This window comes from Typopeltis vanoorti, chromosome 10 (genome assembly GCF_054136105.1).
Source record: "Typopeltis vanoorti isolate ZY-2024b chromosome 10, IOZ_Tvanoo_1.0, whole genome shotgun sequence".
NCBI classification, from domain to species: domain Eukaryota; kingdom Metazoa; phylum Arthropoda; class Arachnida; order Uropygi; family Thelyphonidae; genus Typopeltis; species Typopeltis vanoorti.
In genome coordinates this window covers 15,105,272-15,127,778 of record NC_143558.1, presented here as the reverse complement: position 1 = coordinate 15,127,778, position 22,507 = coordinate 15,105,272, and the positions used below count along the sequence as shown (strand labels likewise).

The window sequence follows — 22,507 nt, the reverse complement described above, 5'->3', positions numbered from 1 at the left end:
ATGTCCCGGTCTTTGTCTTCATAGAGTTCAGTATAAAATTCCTGAATTCTTTTGATTATTGCATCTCTATTTTTTATCAGTTCACCATTTTTTTCCTCTTACAGCAGCTATTTCCTTTGTTCCAACTGATAATATTCATCTTAGGACCTTCATATTACTATTGTTTTCTTTAATTTTCCTAGTATTATATGATCTAAGTTCATGTTTCATCCTTTTACGTATAGTTTTGCAAATTTCCGTATATTCTATTTTATTGGTGTCATTCAAATCTCTTCTTCATCAGATCTAAGGTTTCCTGTCTTTGTTTTTCCTCTCCTTAGTGCCTTTTTACACCTACTATTTCTAGTGCACAATTCAAGATAGATTTTGTTAATATTTCATTAGCATCATTGATGGTAGTAGCTGTGTTTAACTTTTTTAGTTCATTTTTGAGTGATTCTCTATAACAGCTTTTATTGTGATAGAGGTTTTGTAGATTCACTAAATTGGACTTTTTTCTTATGAGCTTATTCCGTTCCCATTTTTTGTTGATCCATTCTTTCTTCTCTTTCATTCCTCTGTCCAAATCCAAATTTACTGATGGAGTTCAGATGGTCATCTCTGCTTCCAATTTTGGCATTAAAATCACCCATTATAATTATGCAGAATTCTTTAGAATTATTGAATGTGGATTTTAATGTTTCATAGAAATCTTCTATCTCTTCATCTGGATGGTCCATAGTTGGGGCATATACTTGTATAATTTTTAGTTGGTATCTTTTATTTATGAAGAGACTTAGTTCAGTTATTCTTGATGTTATTTTATTTACAAACAGGACATTGTCCTTGATTTTTTAATTTATTAGGAATCCTACACCACCAGTTGAGTTTCTGTTACATTCACAGTGGTAGAGTAGATGTCCATCTTTTAATTGCATAAGAGTTTCTTCTTTCCTTCTTATCTCTGAAAGGCCCACAACATCCCATTTTAAACGTTCCAATTCCTTCATCAGTTCTTCCAATCTATCATCATCCCGTAGAGATCTGCAGTCATATGTCCCTACTAACATCCTTTTATCATTGTGCACTGTAGGTGCACTCATTGGCTAGTGGAGACTGTAACATATTTTTCGACCTAGACCCTCTGCCTAAGTCCAGGACGCGTCCCTTTTTATGCTGGGTGATGGACGAGCCAGTATGTAATTTTCCTATTTTATTCATTCATTCATGGGGAGATATTTGGCCTTATAGCACCATGCTGTCCAGACGGGTTGGTGCCTCACAATAGTGCATAAGATGAAATGACACAGCAAAACAGAAAAGATTCACCCCTAGCCCTCGAATACTCTAATAGCATTTTACTAATATTACTTGCATACAAATATAAGGATGGTCTGAAAAGTTCTCGGCCTCTACCACAGATGGCAACACTATCAGCAAGATTTTTTTTTTTTTTCTAAGTTGGAACATCTGTCATCCATGTGAAACTACCAAGTCATTCTATCAAGTAGTTTGTTTTATACAGCTGTCTGAAGCAAAAGTGTTGTCTGCATCCCTTGAAATGGATAAAATTGAGTATCGTGTGGTTATAAAATTCTTGGTAAAAGAAGGTTTAACGACAAAAGAAATTCATTCGAAGTTCATAAAAGTTTATGGGCATACTTCTCCTTTGTTTACGACAATTAAGAAATGGGCTACCAAGTTTAAATGTGGCCATAGCAGCCTTGAAGATGATCCACGTGAAGGACGTCCAAAAAGTGTAACAATACCAGAAATCATTGATCAAGTGCCCGATACGGTATTGGATGAATGGCGAGTCAAAGTGCGTGAAATTGCTGAGACTAGGCATTTCAAAAGAACGTCTAGGATATATTTTGCCTGAAGAATTGCAAATGAAAAAGCTTTGCATAAGATGGGTTCTGCGCTTGCTCACAGCAGATCAAAAACGCACTTGCATGAAAATCTCTGAACAGTGCTTGGAGCATTTTAACAAGAAGAAACTGATTTTGTGCATCAATTTATTACTATAGATGAGACTTGAATTCACCATTACACCAGAATCCAAACAGCAGTCAAACAGTGGACAGAAGCCAGTTGTTCAACACCAAAGAAGACAAAGTCAGTTTCATTAGCAGGAAAGGTCATGGCATCGGTGTTTTGGGATGCTAAAGACATTAAAGACATTGTTTATTAACCATGCTACCGGCCAAGATGTCAAGGTTATCATGGATGCAAAGTGCATGTTAAAATTGTAATACCATTGATATTACATTGAAATATATGATGGATATGAAGCGTATGAGGATGCATATTTGATCCGTAATGGCCGGTAAGGTGGTTAATTATCTTGAAAAGGGTAAAACAATAACCAGGGAATATTATTCCAATCTTTTAACCAGACTAGACGAAAAAATTTGTGAGAACTGGTTTTCAGAAGAAAAAAATCATCTTTCATCAGGACAATGCACATGCCCACAAAGGTGTTTTGGCAATTGGAAAATTAAGGGATCTACACTATGAATTGTTGGAACATCCACACTATTCCCCAGATTTGGTTCCTTCTGACTTCTGTCTCTTCCCAAAACTAAAACTCTTCCTCGCTGGTCTGCGTTTTCTTTGAATCAAGAGGTGATTGCAGCTGTAGAGGGATATTATGCAAATCTTACTGAGAACCGCTACAGGGACGGGATAATGGTGATGGAGCATCGCAGGAATAAATGTATTAGTCTTAAGGGAGATTATGTTGAAAAATAAAATAATTTTGAAATTATAAATTCGTTTTTTCATTGTTAGGCAGTAAACTTTTCAGACCACTAAATACTTGCTCAAGGAGACAATATATCTTGTTACCATTGGATATATTAAAAATAACACATATACTATCCTGCCACGGACACCACTTGTCTGGCAGGCCATACATAATGGATGCAGTCAATAACATGTTGGCCACCCTTTGCAGAAATAACTGTGGGAATAACTATGTTTCAGACCACCCTCGTATATTAAATACTTGCTCAAGGAGACAATATATCTCGTTACCATTGGATATATTAAAAATAACACATATACTATCCTGCCACAGACACCACTTGTCTGGCAGGCCATACATAATGGATGCAGTCAATAACATGTTGGCCACCCTTTGCAGAAATAACTGCTGCAGTACATCGTGGAAGGCTGTATACAAGTTGCTGACACTATTCTGGTGGGATACATTGCCATTCAGCCTTCAAACACTCCCGCAATTGATGGTGGTTGGTGACAAGTGGCTTACACAGGCATATACGGCACTCCAGAATATCCCCCCCCCATCACTTCAATCAGGTTCAAATTGGGACATTAGGCAGGCCAAGGCAATAGGTTAATGCCAATCTCTGTGAACCACCTTTGTGTTGTATGTGCAGCATGGGATGTTGCATTGTTCTGCCAGAAGAAATAATCAGTTGCATTCCCACAGAATTCCACCATCGCTCCAGGAAGATGGTTAACCAGCATCTCCTAGTACCTAGAGGCATTGAGTCTCGTGTGCACACCACATATGGGCCTCACATCTGCAGAACAGGACATTGCCTATACCAGGGGTGTTCAACCCGTCGATCACGATCGACCGGTGAGCGATTTTTGGTCGATCTCTTGTGTATTTCTCCTTGCTTACAAATTTAATTAAAACTGGAAACATAATATTTTATTTATCATTATTTTGTATTATTTTTAATTCGCTTTACTTGTATTGCTATTGTTTATTTATTTTTCGTTAAAATTGCCAAATCAGTAAATTTCTTATAAGTCTGGGTAAATGAATCGATTTGGATCAGTGGAAGTCAAACAGCGAGCCGAGTGAATACGATTATAAGCAAAGTGTAAAAACTCGATTGTAGCTTAAATATTAAATATTCCAAAGCGCATTACATCGATTTTTTACTTAGGTTAAGTCCCATGTGAATAATGTAAAAAAAATAAACTTTGTTTGTCTCTGTATAGTTTGTATTAGATGATTTTGTAAATAACTCTTTTGAAGCTAACTGTATATACTGCTTTAATAAGAATATGTTAGTGTTAAAAACAAAGGCAATGTTTTTGTCGCTGAAGCTGTACATGGCGGCATTATAAAGATTGTTATTGAAACTTGAATGTATGAGAAAGGCTTGCAGGCTCAAGTGTAAACATCTCCAAAGTCAGTCAGAAAGAGTTCAAACAACTTTCCGATGGCCGGCAACTTACAATCAAAAGAAAGTGGAGGAGAACCAAAGGCGTGCCGAACTTGAAACTTAAGATGAAAGACTCATACTGATTCTTTGGAGGTTGCCAAACTTCATGCGAGGTCTCAGAGAAGGCCTAATAAAAAGGGACTGAAGCAAGCAGAAGGGGTCCAGGTTCAAGAATTGCTGTCAGACTGTCAGAGAGGAGGCCGCCCGGTCCAGAGTCGCCGTCAGAGAGACTGCCCGTAATGTTGCTTGAGAGAGGAGTTTCCCGCTTCTAGAAAGGAGCTTCTCGGTTCGAGACATCGCTAGAGAGAGAGAGACTACTTCTAGGCTGCAGACAAGGTTTCAAATTGCCGAAAGGGAGAGTTCCAATTGCCAGAGAGGGATCCAGTTAACAGCAGTTTTAGCTGTTGAAACAGCAGAAAAAGAAGGCAGTCATCCAGACATTTTCGGCGAGCCCAAGCAGAGGAGAAAAGGCAAGACAAATTTCCCGAAGCACCTTCGCTCGTAAGTTTTTCTTTTCGCCAAGGGAGAGTAACCTTTTGCCGGAGCTGAATGAGCCCACAGCCCGCTACGTTCCTGATGAGATGCAGCCAAGCCAAAATTTCCTGGATGAAGATCTGAGACTAAAGAATTGCCATAGAACTTTTAGTGAAAAACTTTTGACTGAATATGAGATACAGAGCCTTCATAAGTTCAAAACTTTTATATAATTCCTGTTATAGTTGATACAAGAAAGACTTTTAAGATATATGTTTAATAGTGTTAAGAAATGTCCATAAGAGAATCAACTGGCATGTTAGAGGTTGATATCAAATGTGTAAAGATAACTTAACACAATTTAGGTAACCTTTTTACAAGTAAGCTTAGAGATTAATAAGTAAAAATTTGTAAACTGAGAGTAGGTAACCTTATGTGTTAAAGAAAGTATTTAATGTTGAAGAAAGAAGGTTCTAATTTTTGCTAAAGAGCTTTTATAGATGGATAGAGAAAGCAATCCCCATAACGTTAAAAATTGTGTTATATTTCATAGTAATGTAAACAATTGTCATTTGACTTTCTTCTTAAAAGAGTGCTGCCTGTTTGTTTATTTACAACTGCACTGTTTTTAAAATAAACCGGACTTGTTGAGCGGGAATCTAAGCGAGTTGGCCAAAGCGTGAAATTAAGAAAAAGAATAGACTGCGACTGCTTGTGAAAGTTTTAATGTAGGAATCTGTGTTAGAGAAAGAGAGAGAGAGAAATCTACCAGCCATATATTTGAGTTCTTTTTGCTAATCAAAGATATTAGTGGTGCAGTCTCATTTTAAATAAATTTTCTAATATCTTAGGCATAAGACTCGTAATGCGAAAGGTAGATAAACATAGCACATAATAAAATAAAGAGGAGAGATCCTGAGAGAGAGAAAGCGTGCGCAGCAAATTAGAATAACAGAGAATAAAGTATTGAGTAAAAGACATCACAAGTAATTAATAGAAATTACAAGTATACAAAGTTAAATAATAATAAAAGTTTACGATGTCGCAGTAATGACTGGATAGCAAAAGTAGACATATAACAAAAGCACATCATATGTGTTTCGTTTGAGGATAATCATGAGTGTATCAAAGAAATCTAAGACATATCATTTTCACAAGGCATGGGAAACGGATTTTTTCTTTACAATGGTAAATGGAAAGTATTTTTGTTTGATTTGTAATTCATCTGTAGCAATTCCAAAAAAGATAATATTGAGAGACAATTTCGATCGCTACATGCAAAATATGATGAAGATTTTCCCCAAAATTCTGAAATACGTAAATCAAAAACTATAAATTTAAAGGTAGGACTTTCTGGACAACAAACTATGATTTTGAAAGTAATAAATAAACCAATATCAGTCACTATTGCATCTTTGAAAGCGTGTCATTTATTAGCAAAAGCAAAAAAGCCTTTTACTGATGGAGAGTTAATAAAAGAATCGTTTCTTGCAGCAGCGGAATCTTTATTTTCTGACTTTAAAAATAAAAATGAAATCATTTCGAATATTAAAGATTTACAACTTTTCAGATTTACAATGGTTATGAGAAGAGTTGAAATTTTAAGTGCCGATCTGAATACTCAGTTAATATCAGACATTGTGTTGTGTTTTCATTACAATTTGATGAATCAAATGACTTCACTGATATTGCTCAGTTAATGGTATTTATTCGCATGGTATTTCAAGATTATTCAAGTAAATAAGAACTTTGAAAATTATACCATTATTGAGAAGGACACTAGGGGAGAAGACATTTTTTTGGCATTTGATGAATTTGTGAAGCAACACAAACTTCCGCTTTTTAAACTTATGTCTATTACTACTGATGGTGCTCCTGCAATGATAGGTAATAAATCAGGCTTCATTTCGTTATGTAAAAACGATGACAAATATCCAGATTTTTTAACGTACCACTGTATTATTCACCAACAAGTACTGTGTAGTAAAAGATTAAACACAAAAGATGTTTTGGATATTACATTTAAAATTATAAATTCTGTTTGAGGAAAAGCCCTGCAATAGCGGTTATTTAAATTATAGGCAGATGATGACAGGGAGCTTCTGTTGTACAATAATGTTCGCTGGCTCAGCAGAAGTCAATTTTTAGAAAGATTTCTTGTATTAATTAATGATATAAAAAATTTTCTTGATGAAAAAGGAGATATTTATCCACAATTGAGTGATAAACGATGGTTGTTACACCGATCATTTTTAGTAGATTTCTGTAGAAATTAAGCAATTTAAATTTAGAGTTACAAGGTAGAGATAAAAATTTAATTGACATGTTAAGTTCAATAAAAACTTTCCAACAATAATTACTTTTATTAAAGAAAAATATAAATGACTGCGAATTTAGACATCTCCCATATTTATTAAAAGTTTTTGAACAAAATCAAGAAATGCTTCGCTATGATTTAAAAGAATTTATTCGTGAAATAGAATTAGTTGAGGAAGAAATAAATTCTAGATTTAAAGATTTTAATAAAACTGAAATGATTGTATCTTTTATCAATAATCCATTTCAAGAAAACTTGAACATCACAGAAATTTCAAATAAAATTAGTGGGTTGGTTGATATAAACCAAGCTGAAGTAGAACTTGAGATAATAAACATTCAGAATAGTTTACATTTAAAATCAATAAACAATGAAGTGATTTGGAAGTATGCACATGAAAAATTCCCAATATTAACTGATATTGCGCGAAAAATTCTGTTGTGTTTTGGATCGACATACTTGTCAGAATCCATTTTTTCAAATATGAACGTCATAAAAAATCAATTAAGAAACCAAATTTCAAATGATCATTTGGATGATTGTCTGCGATTGGCCACTTCTTCATATCAACTTGACTATGAAAATATTGCAAGGTCCAAACAATGCCAAATTTCACATTAACTTTTTTTTTTTTTTTTTTAATCAACCAGCATTTCCTGTAACTTGTGAGTTTGTAATCAATCTGTTGTTTTTTCTAACTTTGGTTTTCCAAAATAGAGAAATAAATATTTTATTCCAATATATTTGTTTTTTTTTTGTTGTATTAAAATATTTAAATACAACTAAAAATTAAAATAATTAAAAGTGATAAATTTTTAAATACACAAATAAAGTTTTAAGTTGTGTATTTTTTTTAGTTGTTTATTTGTGCGTAATCAGATATCAGGTTGGGGGAACGTGATCTATATAAGAGACTAGATCGCCGAATAACTTATATATAAGAGAGTAGATCGGCAAATAACTTTTTATAGAAAAGTAGCTCACGTAGTAAAAAAGGTTGAACACCACTGGCCTATACCATGACAACATCACCACAATCCTTCACTGTGGGCACAAGACAGTCTTGGTCATATCTCTCGTGAGGGCACCTTCAGACTCACACATGCCCATCCGATTGGTGGAGAGTAAAGCAACTCATCACTCCACATCACTTTCACCCACTGGTCACTGATTCAGTGCTGATGCTCTTGACATCAGCAAAGAAACTGCCTAGCATTTGCCTCCAAGATGAAATGCTTCCTCTTCACAGTCTGCCCAAGAAACCATCTCATGAAGAGCATGTTGCACTGTTCGCATTGATGGGTCACACTGGAAGGTGGAAGGAGACCCCACTGGGTCGACTGATACAGCAGCTGTGATAGCCTAAAGAGTGATCCTAAAAGTCTTCATGACCTCTTGGGTAAAGCAGTTCAAAAGAATATTAGGTCTTCTTGATCGTGGTGCAACTGTTGTAGCACCTTGCTTCTCATATTTCAGTACAATTTCATGTCCAGTGGATTGTGGTAGCCCAGTCAAAACACTGATCTCACAGATGGACATGACACTTATATGTCACTCAATGATCATACCTCATTCAAAATCACATAACTGACATGTCTTGAACATGCAGGCCAGCTGTGTTCTGCTCAACTGCTGCCTTGGATGTCTCTTACCTTCCATTTACAGCAGATCCCATGTGGTGCTTTATTGAAGGCCAGTACATTATATCAAGAGTGTCTGGATACTTTTGGCAGTACAGTGTGTGCGTGTGTAAGAATATTATAAAAATTTCATGTCGACTGATATCTATTCCTATTGCATTCAAAATTTTCAACATAATACCTGAAGATACATTAAAATAGTACTAGTGAAGTGCTCACCCTGCTCCAATGTTCCCTCTAAGAGCTGTGTGCATAAACACTGGTCAAAAAAGGGAGTGCACATGCCAAGTAACTGCACATACAATTTTTTTTTGCTTTCAGAATTTCACATTTACAGTCAATTTTGAGTGCATTATAAAAATGAATTATATGATAAACCATACTTGTCACTTATTTAGTAATTTCTCCAATGTTTTTACTCCAACATTACTCTAACCCATTCCAGCTTAATACACTAATTAGTTATAAGCCTGTGCCATATGGGCAAATTGATGCTGATGTCAGCAAATTGCATATTTGTTTCAAGTATCTAATGTTTAGATAGTAGTTACCAGAACTCATGCAAATGATTGGATTTTTGTAGCTATGTGGATTTAAGTGAATTAATTTAGTGCTAACAATTTTACAGGCTACAGCCAGATAAAAAAAAGTGCAACATTAATATGAGAAATATTACATTATCAGTACATTAAATCCTCAAAATGTTACTGTCAAAGTTAAAGCAATAAAGGATTGCAAATTTTGTTAAATTTTGAGTGGCAGGACAAATGTGTTGAAACTGCACTGTGAATATTATTATTATTGTTATTGTATGGGGGCATCCATGGAGCCCAAAGACACATCACAGGAGATGCAAACTATCCACACAATCTATCATACCTCTCATTAAACCCATTAACAGACAAATCACTCACAACTTACTGTGGCAACCCATTCTACTCACCCAAAACTCTCCAAGCAAACAATCTAGCCCTCACACCCTTACTAACTACACCTTTATTCAACTTCCAGGGATGATTCCTTGTTCTGGTACCTTTAGCCAAATGATGAAACATTTCCCCTACATCTATCATATAAAATCCTTTCCTGGAGTACAGTGCCATCAATGTGATAAACAGCTTGTAATCTATTTATTCAAAAATGCATAACTTTACATTTATCCACATTAAACTGAAACCCATTATCTTTTACCCATACTGACAGCCTATTTAAATCATCCTGCAAACTCTTCCACATCACTTTGATTAACTATTACTCTACCTAATTCTGCATCATCAGCAAACAATTGAATATTTCCATTCAGGTTATTTCCTATATCATTTCTGTACAATTAAACAGTAGTGGTCCCAGCACTGGACCTCGCAGCACATCACCAGTCACCTGTTTTCACCTTGATTCTGCTCTTCCACATAACACCTTTTGATATCTGTCCAGCAGCCACCTTCTTATCCACATAACCAGTGTCATATCCATCCCCATTTGTCCCAATTTGCACAAAAGAGTTCCATGTGGTATTCTGTCAAATGTCTTTATGAAATCCAGCAGAATCATCGTGTAGCCATTTCCTTTATCCAACAGCTGTTATTTTATTATAAGTCAGTAAATTACTAAACCATGACCTACCCTTTACAAAGTCGTGTAGCCCCCTTATAGAGTATTATATTCTTATCCACCCTGAATTCTCTTTTTGACCAGCTTTTCCAGTATACCATGCCTGAGATACTGACTGGTCTATAATTTGCTACTGCAGTCTTAGAACTTCCCTTATGCAAGGGAATTATTCTGTCCTCTTTCCACTCCCTCGGAACTCTACCAGAGCTTAGACTTAAATCAAAGAGCCTAGTCAGAGGCGCTGCCAGTTCCCTTGCACATTCTCACAAAAACCCAAGCTGATATCCCATCTAATTCCACTGCTGTATTTACATTAAGATTCTGCAATATCTTAAGAACCTCCAATTCATCCATCTCTGTTCCCACATTATTGTCTGTCAAATATATGTTAAAGCAGTAACCTCACTTGGATGATATACCCTTGGAAAGTGGTCACTTGCTTTGGTCTTGTACTGTTCACGTTTCTCTTTATCTACCCTCCACGGCATTTTCTTCTTCTGTAACTTGCACTTCATGATATTATTCATCCATCTAACTCCTACCTGATTAACCCTCCTTACCCTTCTTCTGGATGATTCTTAACTATCTCCCATGCAATATTAATATCTATATCCTGCACTGTTTTATGCCATGGCAAAGATTTAAGCTTCTTCTAAGCTTGTCATAATTACTTGCCTTGTAGTTTCACGTATACCCCTTCGTTGCCAAGATGGCCATGAAAGCAATGTGGCCTTGGTTATGGATAGCTCTTCTGATCCTATGACCAGGTCCGATACTCTCACTCCTCTAGTCCCTTCCATCACATGCTGTCTCAAGTAATTATCTCTCAGTAAGTATACATATTCTATTTTCTTCCTTTCAGTCATATCTCCATAGTTGAAGTCCCCCCCCATAATAATCACTAAAACTGTACTAGTATTAATTTGGTGATGTATGTCTTCCAGATCATCTGTGGGACTTCCTGGCCTATTGCAACAACCAATTGTATATTTTGTCTTACTGGCCTCGATCTCACAGCAGACTGCTTTAAATGAAAAGCCACCTTCCTGCCTATCTCCTATTCTTTTTGGCTGCAATTCGTCTGCTATACGCCACCCCCGATCCTATCTTCTCTCTAAATTCAAAATTCTTCACATTCTATCCCTGTTACCACATCATCTGTGTGTTAGCCAAGTCTCACTAATGCCTATAATGCCACCCCATCCTATCTTCTCTATATTCCCTGTAAATTCTAAGCCCTTCACATTCTATCACTGTAACCACATCATCAGCGTGTTAGCCAAGTCTCACTAATGCCTATAACGTTTGGCAAGGTTGCAATAACCAATGCCAAAAACTCCTCCCTCTTTTTCCTGATATTTCTGACATTAGTACAGAGAAACTGCAACATCCTTTTAGGTCCCCACCCACCTTTACTTCATGAATTGACAACCCTATTCATTATTTTTTGCTTGAGAGACTAGACTCCCCACTTGATCTTTATCACATTCACTCGCCTCATGGGTGCCTTCTCACAAACTCACCTGCTTCCATCCTAATTGCTTAAATTTTCCTGAATTTCAGCTTTAGCATACTTGATAAACAAAACTTTCTCTAGACGCCTAACACCAAAACCATTTAGATGCAGTCCATCAGCATTATATAAATCCTTCTTTCCATCAAACAGACCACAGATCTACATCATTCCTTCTGCACAACTTATGTATTGATTCATTAGTTATCAATGCCCTCCTCCTCAATTCACCTCTATCACAGCATATCAGGAGACCTACAATCCTCACCTTCTTGCTCTTCAGTTTTACCTCTTCTAACAACTCCTTTACATCCTCCCTCACAGAATACTTCTTGCCCATCAAATCATTTGTGCCATCCAAGACAATCAGTTCCTTCACCTTACGTTTTTGTATCCAGATAGAGACTAATATTGTGCATTTTTACACCAGGGAAACATGATTTTGTCACACTTTCATTAAGTACTCCCCTTATCATTGAATCTCTGTAAATAATTTTCTCCTTAAATTGATTTTTTTTTTTTTTTTGTTTGCTTTGTCTTTATTATTACTTTGTACTGCCTGCTTCTTTCTCTTCTCAGCCCTGCTTATTTCTTGCTGCTTCAGCAAATTATCAATTTCACACTTTGTCCTATAAAGGATAACATTCAGTAGCACACTATTTCTTTATTTATCTCCATTTCGTTCTCCTCTATTTACATAGCTGCACATTCAACATTAATTCTGATATTTTCCATCCTACCATCGATACTGTCCACTCCACTAACGTAGGCTGCGTTCTGATCACCTAATAGACAATCACTTTTGAAATATTTAATACATACTTTTTATCCAGTTTCAATTTCCTTCCACATATCTTTTAATTTTCTCAATGAATACATTTCACACACACACACACACACACACACACACACACAAAATTCCGCAAAATTCAAATCGCCCAAATACATGGTCTTTTCTGCCTTTATTTTACCTCGCATTGCGGCAATGCTGACTATATCATATTTTTTAAAAAAAACAAGGTTTCCTTACAAAGTAAATAACACAGTCAGTTAAACATCTGTTTAAAACAAAAACTACAATAAGATAATCTAATATTATCAACTAAAATACGAAAAAGTTACTTATCCTTACGAAGCACTAACATCCTCTCTGCACACACAATATGACACAATGGCTAAAAAAAAGTTATTGCAATCAAATTAAGAGTATGCAACATGACTTTTGCTACTGTGAGCACAGGCTACCACAGACAAGTTTGCAGTAGTCTGGAAACCAGTGCACAAAATGTTTTAAATGCGCAATGCACATTTAAAACATTTATATCACAAGTAGGTCTCTTACACCTACAATACTTATGCAGAGGCTAGTTAGCTGCTTGCTTGGTTCATGCAATACAAACTGTTACATATACTATGAGGTGTGTATTGTGTGTATGTGTGTGTGTGCAGAGGTATTTCCAATCAAGTGAAATTATTCCTACTGACTGCACCATGGAGATACACATACATAATGTATGATGTACCTAATATGTGGAATGAACCTCAATGATAGTATCAATTCACATTTCACCTGGGATGTTGGAATGTCACAGCTGAATGATCAGATATAAACACTGATTATGCAGACAATTATGTCATTATCTGCAAAATATCACGAGTAGACCATAAGTTATATAAAAATAATTAAGCAGACTTTCAAATTAAACCTTTTTATTTTGATTTTTTGTCAGTGTGAACAATTAGCATTATCATAGAAACAATGGGGTACAATTATTAAGGAAAAATGACATATGAATATGTGCCATGTGGCAGTTTCAGGAAAAAGTGTGTGCATTTGTTGTTGCAAGCAATGATTGCCAAATTATTATTATTATATGACAACTGCAATGACTCATCACAGGAGGGAACTCCACATAATCAACTGTCTACACTACTTAATTGACACCTCCTCCCCAATACACACACAACACCACAATTTCAGTGGTGACAACAGAGAGTCCCTCTCAAAAACCACAAACTGTCTGCATTCCTAATTTTTTAATTATATTCTTTTCCCTTTATAAAATCATTTTTCTTTCAAACTAGGTTAAAGCCACACATCTATAGTACAGCACAGAATCTGACCTTTAACTGCATAAGTTAAAGGTGAAACTTGTAGACAAGAATGTTCATTGATGCACAGCACTCATGACATGGCATGGGGGGAGGGGACCTCATATCTCCAATATAATGGTGTGGGTGTACGACGAGGAGTACATAAATTATATAAAATTAAGTAATTAAACAATTTTGCATTCCACATCATGCAACATTCTGGTCTCACTCCAAAGTTATTATTTAATGAAATTTTAATAAATTTAGTTTACTCCTTTATCCAAGTGTGAGCAAACAAAGTTTGTGCCTGAAAGTATCTTCAGGACTGGGGTAAGGTGGTACAACACCAGGCAACTCGTTGCAAAGGTGGAGCAAGCTAACATCACTCCTATCTCAGTATCTCCCATAATGCAAAACACATCTCCTTGCAGATATGTATAATATTATGCATTAAGGGAAGGGCCACTACCCAGACTAGTTTCGACCTTTATTGAGGTCTCTTCAGTGGGAGCCAGGCCCAAGTGGAGATACCAGGCAGAAGCATTAGCAAGGTCATCTCCACCTATAGAAGTTGCCAAACAGTGTGCCACCTTTTAATTAAATTACTCTGGATTTAGAGAAAGATGTTGAAAGTTTATTTTTCACTTGGTTAGACTATAATAAATTTAGTTTAATCCTTTATCCAAGTGTGAGCAAACAAAGTTTGCACCTGAAAGTATCTTCAGGACTGGGGTAAGGTGGTACAATAAACGTCGAAACTAGTCTGGGTAGTGGCCCTTCCCTTAATGCATTACATTATACATATCCGCAAGGAGATGTGTTTTGCATTATGGGAGATGCTGAGATAGGAGTGTCGTTATCTTACTCCACCTTTGCAACGAGTTGCCCAGTGTTGTACCACCTTACCCTAGTCCTGAAGATACTTTCAGGTGCAAACTTTGTTTGCTCACACTTGGATAAAGGATTAAACTAAATTAAATTTGCTCACACTTGGATAAAGGATTAAACTAAATTTATTATAGTCTAACCAAGTGAAAAATAAACTTTCAACATCTTTCTCTAAATCCAGAGTAATTTAATTAAAAGGTGGCACACCGTTTGGCAACTCCTATAGGTGGAGATGACCTTGCTAATGCTTCTGCCTGGTATCTCCACTTGGGCCTGGCTCCCACTGAAGAGACCTCAATAAAGGTCGAAACTAGTCTGGGTAGTGGCCCTTCCCTTAATGCATAATATTATATATATCTGCAAGGAGATGTGTTTTGCATTATGGGAGATACTGAGATAGGAGTGATGTTAGCTTGCTCCACCTTTGCAACGAGTTGCCCGGTGTTGTACCACCTTACCCCAGTCCTGAAGATACTTTTAGGAGCAAACTTGGTTTGCCCACACTTGGATAAAGGATTAAACTAAATTTATTATAGTCTAACCAAGTGAAAAATAAACTTTTAATGAAATTTTGAAAGAAAAATTATTTTTGTAGATGTATGAAGATACTTTTAGGAGCAAACTTTGTTTGCCCACACTTGGATAAAGGATTAAACTAAATTTATTATAGTCTAACCAAGTGAAAAATAAACTTTTAATGAAATTTTGAAAGAAAAATTATTTTTGTAGATGTATTGGCTGGTCAATGGCATAAGAATCTGCAATTTTCTAATTAGCACTACTGCTACTATTGATTAAAACTCCAGAAACCTTCAATGTTGCTTTAATTAGACAAACAGTGATTTGATTTTTGTTTACTTTTTTTTTTTTTTTTTTTTATTTATGGCACAAAGACATCATAGCTCATTCTGTGCCAGGACACAGGTCAGAGCAATACATATCGTAATTGCTTAGCAGGGCAATCACAAACATTCATACCCTTGGCAGGATTTGAACCCGCAGCATCTTGGCTGGAGAAACCTTCAATGTTGCTTTAATTAGACAAACAGTGATTTGATTTTTGTTTACTTTTTTTTTTTTTTTATTATTTATGGCACAAAGACATCATAGCTCATTCTGTGCCAGGACACAGGTCAGAGCAATACATATCGTAATTGCTTAGCAGGGCAATCACAAACATTCATACCCTTGGCAGGATTTGAACCTGCAGCATCTTGGCTGGAGAGTGGATACGCTAACCATTTGGCCAACAAAAAGTCACACAAGGTCAGCACAAGCAACAATCAAGAACTCACTATTTAAGGTGATATGACAATAATACTATTTAACAGTCAAATGTAAACAAGTAAGAATTCTCAAAATTCTAATGAAATTAAGAAACAAAGAATCTCACTATGAGAAAACTTATTGAATATGAAGATATTTGAAAAAAAAAAAAATTAAACTGCAATGAGCTAAAAAAAAATTTTTTTTTTTTAAATCAATAATGCAATATGTAACATGAATTTTCATGGAGCTGATCAATTTAAAAGAGTTAAAACAAAAATTTTTACAGGTGTTTTATTTATTTAATAATATATAATATCAAAACATTCTGTTTTGACTTATGTCAAAAATTACTGTTAATTTTTAGTGTTCAAAATGAATGATCAATTAGCAGAATCATAAGATAAAAGCAAGAGACAACTAGTAATGTGAGTATTGAAGTAATATTAGTTTCATATCAAATCTAAATTCGCTATTAATAGAAAATAAATAACAGGCATCCAAGGAAAAAATTTTAAATTTAAATAATCATCAATAGCATACAAAGAATTTCTGTAATGGAAATATATTCTTACTGATAATGAGAACTTGATTTCTTCATTTCATATATTCACAACAAAATGGTGAGATCACTTATGTGAAAAAATTTCTTCAGCACACGAGTTCTTTGGTGAGCCTCCTCAATTAGAAAAGTTTAGGATGTATGGACAGCTTTTGATGTGACAACAGCAGCAGATGTCAATTCTTTCCAGTGTTGGAAAGCAAGCAAGTGCCACTCTAAATTTCTGTTGAACTGTAAAGATTAAGAAGCTAGTAAGTGGCACTGAAGGAAAAATTAATGATTCATGTCTTTTCTTCTACCCAAAGAAGGTTCCCCCCCCCCCTTGCCAATACCGCCTCACTCAAATAATCCTTGACCACTTCCTGTGCACTAATGACATTCATTCAATGTAGTTTCTTGTGCCATGGCACTGCTCCAAGTTGCCTCCTAAGTTTGTCATAATTGCCACCTTTGTAGTTTTGCATAAACCCTTTCTTGACTGAAATATCCATATGCTGAGCAACCTACGAGAAAAAGACTGCATCATCGCTTTCCCCAATCAGAAGTAGAGTTGTTACTGCAGTTATAGGCCCGATCCAACACTCTCAAACCCCTGGTTCCTTCCATCACATACTGTTTCAGGTAATTATCCCTTAATAACTGTATAAATTCCATTTCCATTTTGCCATGTGCCTTTTCCTCCTTTTAATCTATATTATAATAGCAGAAGTCTCCCATGATAATTGCTTGGCTTGCACTCATCGTGCTAATGCATGTCATCCACATTTTCTTCTGGATCCCAGATCCATAGCAGCAACAAACCAACCAATCATAGATTTTGTCCTATTGGCCTACATCTCACACCAGACAGCTTTAAATGAACCATTTCCATCAGATCTACAATCTTCCTTAACTTCTATTTTTTGTTGGTTGAAGTTCTTCAGTTATCATTATTAATATCCCTCCTGCCCTATTTCTTCTATTGTCTCTGAAAATACAATATCCATTACATTCTATTCCTGTAACTACATCATTCTCTGACAACCAGGTCTCACTGATGCCAATTATTTTTGGCCAAGTTGAGCTGACTAATGCTAAAAATTCCTCTCCTTTATTTCTTACTTCGGGCTTTTGTGTATATGCATTTCAACATCTCCTTGGGCACACATTTACCTTTCATAATATCATTACCTGCTCATTCAGGTTTGAAACCTGGGAAACTGCACCTAGCTCTTCATAATCATTCCTGCACTCATACTTAAGTATGCCAGGAGTGGCTATTTCCACATGGTCATTCCTGCATTCACACTCATTTGTGCCAGGGATGGCTAAACACATGCTTGATTGCTTTCCCCCTAATATCTCAAGTTTTCCTGGCTTTGCACTTCCAACCTCTCACTGAACAACACTTTCTCCAAGCACCTAACTCTAAAAAACATTTAAGCGCAGTTCACCAGCACTTACATCCATCAAATTCACTCCACACATCCTCCTGCAGAATCTTCACACTGACAATCATGGCTCGTCTCAATTTTGCCCTGCAGACTCACAATCTTTACTTTCTTGCTCTTCGTTTTTGCTTCTTCTAACAACTCTTTCATATTTTCTGTGACTGCATATTTCTCACCTTTCAAATCATTTGTGTCTGACAAAACAATTAACTTATTTGCTTCTTTCTTCTGCAAACTTAAAGCTTCATTAACATCTTTATCTTTGCCCCTGGAAATCGTGCTTTTATCACTTTCTCATTAAGTATACCTTTTATTGAATCCCCACACAATACTATCTGTTTTTTCTCAGTTTCTCACAATTTTATGCTTTCTCATTTACTCATTCTCCGTCTCCAGTCACTCAAGCTCACATTTGGCTTAAACCAAAAGATGATGATGGTACAATATAACAGAATTTCATGCTTGCTGGTACATGGCCTGGATAAACAAGAAAATCACTTTTTCCCCCCCCCCCTTTTTTTTTTTTAAGGTCAGCTAATAGGCAGTAGCTATAGTGTTCATCACAAAACACAAAGAAAATCTTGAATGATAGGCAATTTCCAGTAGAGTGATGTGGGAGGAGATTGGACAATGAGATTTATTTATGCCTATGATCCAAAAGTAATTTCTACCAGAGAAGTGAAGGAAGTTTTCAAGGCACTACAAAAAAGCAAATGATATAAAGAAAAACAAAAAACTGGTCCTTGTTAGAGTCAACAGCAGAATAGGAAATAAATACCAGACATAGAGAAATGTGTTGGGAAAATTTGGAAAGAAAGGACAAAACTAATCTAATGGTAAGTACCTGCAAGATTACTCTTCAGAACATGGACTAGTCATCACTAACAACATGTTCTTCCAGCATAAAGATATACATAAATATACATGAAGAGAAGCCACAAGGAATAAGAAAGGTTTCATGGACTATGTTATATTGAATAGCGGTATCTTCACACTGGTTCAGAATATAAGAAGCATATCATGTATGCCTCTGAGACGATTTCTTTTCTTGGACTGACCTGCACCTTAGACCTTTCCTGACACAACTACATTTCAACTATAGCTTCTGCAGCTGCCAAAAAACTAGGTGTACTTTTTCGCACAAGATACTACTTCACACCTTCACAGCTGCTAACTCTATACAAAGTCCAAATCCACCCAGCCATGAAGTATTGTTCCTATATTTGGGGTGGTGCACCAAAATCCTCTCTAAGATTGCTCGATTCTATGCAGAAGAGGGAAATCTGATTAATTATTGATCTCTCTCTCACATTCCTACTTCAATCTCTCTCTCACAGATATTCAGTTTCTGCCTTGTGCCTCTTCTACAGATACTTTCATGGACAGTGCTCTGTTGAATCTACTACTATTATTCCCCTCCCCCCACTCTCCTCCAAAATCATTAAAACAAGAACCATTGCTAATCAACACCCTTTTACAGTCCATCTTGAAACTCACTGAACCAACTTCACTGCCTCTTCTTTCATTCCACCTACTTCTGTACTTTGGAACAGTCTCCTTCACTCTGCCCCAAAGATTACAACCCTCAGTTGTTCAAGCAAAATGTGAACATGTTCCTTCTTTCTTCTATTCCTCTTGCCCACACACAGCCCTAATGTGCTATAGGTCATGTGGCCTTTTATGTGTGGATCAGATACACACCCACATATATATACACATATAAATAAGAGTTGTAACAGTGATATCAGATCAGGAGAACCTGTAATCAAATGCACTAATAAACATGACATATTGACTCCTCCTTGGTGATTATCTTGTAAGTACTGAAATATCAAACATCTCATGAAAAGGATTATAAGCATTTCAGGAATACCATACCTTGCTGCTACTGCTATTTTGCCTTAAGATTTTGCATCTAAAGCTGAATATAGGTAATCCTTGAACAATGTGGGGATTAGGGGCAACTGACCACCTGTGCAGTTGAAAATCCATGTATAACTTATGACTCCCCAAAAACTTAACTACTAATAGCATACTGTTGGCCAAAAGCCTTACCAATAACATAAACAGTCGATTAACACATATTTTGTATGTTATATCTATTATATACTGTATTCTTACAATAAAGTAAGCAAGAGAAAAGAAAATGTTATTAAGAAAATCATAAGGGAGATAAAATACATTACATTTACAGTACTGTATTTATCAATAACGTAGGTTTACATCATCTGTTTACAAGATGAATCATCTGTCTGTCAGTACCTACATCAATATTGTCTTATATGATACAAAACAGTGTAGATGTTGTACGTATTACTAACACTAAACATCAAGAATGAAAAAGATGATGTGAAATAAAAAAATTCATATTTATTTATAGGTATAACGATTCATGCATTGATAAAGAAGCAGCAGCAATATGACTGCTTCATGTTAGCCTAGCCTATACACTAATGAAGTTTGTTTATAAAATTTATTTTATGCAGTTATGATTTAATACAGCATCTTGATTTTTTAATAATATTAATTTTATAATATATTTGCATATATTTTATGGTAGTAAATGATAAAATAGACTAGTATCTACATATATTTTATGCATTCATGACATACTTAACTTTTTTAAAAAATTGTTTGATATTTCTAAGCTCCACAGTTCATCTGCGAGTTTTTTCAAACTGTCACAAATTTCCAAAAAATTTTCCTATATATTTATTGAAATAAAAATAATGGACCTGCACAGTTCAAGAGTCAACTGTATATTCATACTTGTAGAAGACTAATGAATCACATAATATATTATGCTTAATTATTCCAACATGAGGCTTTTAGCTGTAAAATGCAGTTGCATTCATGCAACCACCACACACACACACACACTCACTAGCAAACTTGACCTGCTTAAAAATATCATTATCCACAATAACATCAAGACTATGAGTGAATTTACTTTTGTGTTTATAATGGAACACAGCGTTATGTAATAAATGCTAGTCTGCATCTAAAGAAAAAATTCAGTATGATTTTACCATCACCATAAGAGTATCATTGGTATTTTCATTTCCCTAAACATTTCCACAGATATTTATTAATATAAGGATATCAGGATTTTTCTGCCTATCAATAACACATATAATAAGCAATAAATTATGTCAATCTTTAAATTTTATAAAATGAAATACAGACGACTTCTGATGTGCAATACAGTTCTCACTTTATTGTTCATTTAGTAGCTCGCACAATTTCAGTTTCAATGCATGAACATAAAACTAAAGCTGTTTACATATTGAATTCTATAACACTACTTAAAAAGTCCCAACACGAGTCCCACAGGCACAATGATATGTTAAAGGAAATTTTTGTAATAAAATGTTACTTCAGTACTTATGGTTCTATAGTTCCACTCAACTGAGTGGAACTATAGAAATGAACTGAATAAATGGCTTCAATTTTCTGTAGTGAAAACATTCACTTGGGAAACCACTGTTTCAGCATGACATGTAATAAACTACTGTTTACCATGCATTAATGTTAGTTTTGCCAATGAAATTAATTCATAAATATAATGTACAATCCTCAAGCAATAACCACATTCAGAAACAATAGTGTTTTCTATACATGAAACATGTTAAAAACTAATTACCAATGAAGTGAATATTTGATTGGATAAAATCACAACTATTTAAATAATTTGTAACAAAAAATAAAATTAATTATCCGTTGCAAATGGTGCTACCCACTCAGTATTTCAATTTCAAATATTACTGATAATTCATTTATTATTAAAAATTGACTGTGCATGTAAACATTTTTTGGATTTCAAGTATTTTACCTGTAAAACAAATTTCTGGTCTATCACTTTTTTTCCGATACTTGGTTGAAAATCTGGACTTTCCAAAAATCGGAGGAAGAAATCATAAACAACCTAGAGAAAACAATATTAAATATTATTATCATATATCATTTTACAGTAATAATTATAGTGCATCCATATATTATTAAACCAAGGAATAAATAGATTGAGCTAGTACACATTATCAGAACCAATCAACTATAAGTAGTTTATCCCACAGAAATGAGAATATAAAAATTATCTAATTGAATATAAATAAAGCGATTGCCACATAATTTATAATGCAATCTCCGCTTTAATTCAATACATTTGCTGTGTTTTAAAATCAAAACTGATAATCTCCAAATAAAAAGTAGTCTCCAAGACACTGAGCATTTCACAAGTAACTAGAAATGGCACTTTTGAAAATTGGCATGTTTCTTCAACTGTTGAAATAATTAGGATGACACAAACTCCATAGATATAGTACACAGATACAATCTTTTTTCATGACACATCCAAATCTAAATATGTTTCACTAGCTGTGTGTCTGGCACTCTCAGAACAAAAGTAACAGATGATGAATTAGATAATCATACAAAACAGTTTTTCTCAAATTTAAACAAAGCACATCTGTAGTACAGTTAGACAATAAGAAAAGCTCTTTGGTTGTAAACACCTGCTTCAAATACT

At 35.1% G+C, this 22,507-nt stretch overlaps 1 protein-coding gene across 2 annotated transcripts in view; it reads right to left on the bottom strand.

Annotated features, from left to right (window-relative positions):
- LOC150102184 (serine/threonine-protein phosphatase 2A 56 kDa regulatory subunit epsilon isoform-like) overlaps positions 1 to 22,507 on the bottom strand; it is a 270,781-nt gene that overhangs the window by 115,627 nt on the left and 132,647 nt on the right. For both annotated transcript variants that reach the window (XM_090399531.1, XM_090399530.1), the window contains exon 4: positions 21,815 to 21,907. In XM_090399531.1, coding sequence (XP_090255657.1) covers positions 21,815 to 21,907 — 93 coding nt within the window. The remainder of the gene's footprint in view (positions 1 to 21,814; positions 21,908 to 22,507) is intronic.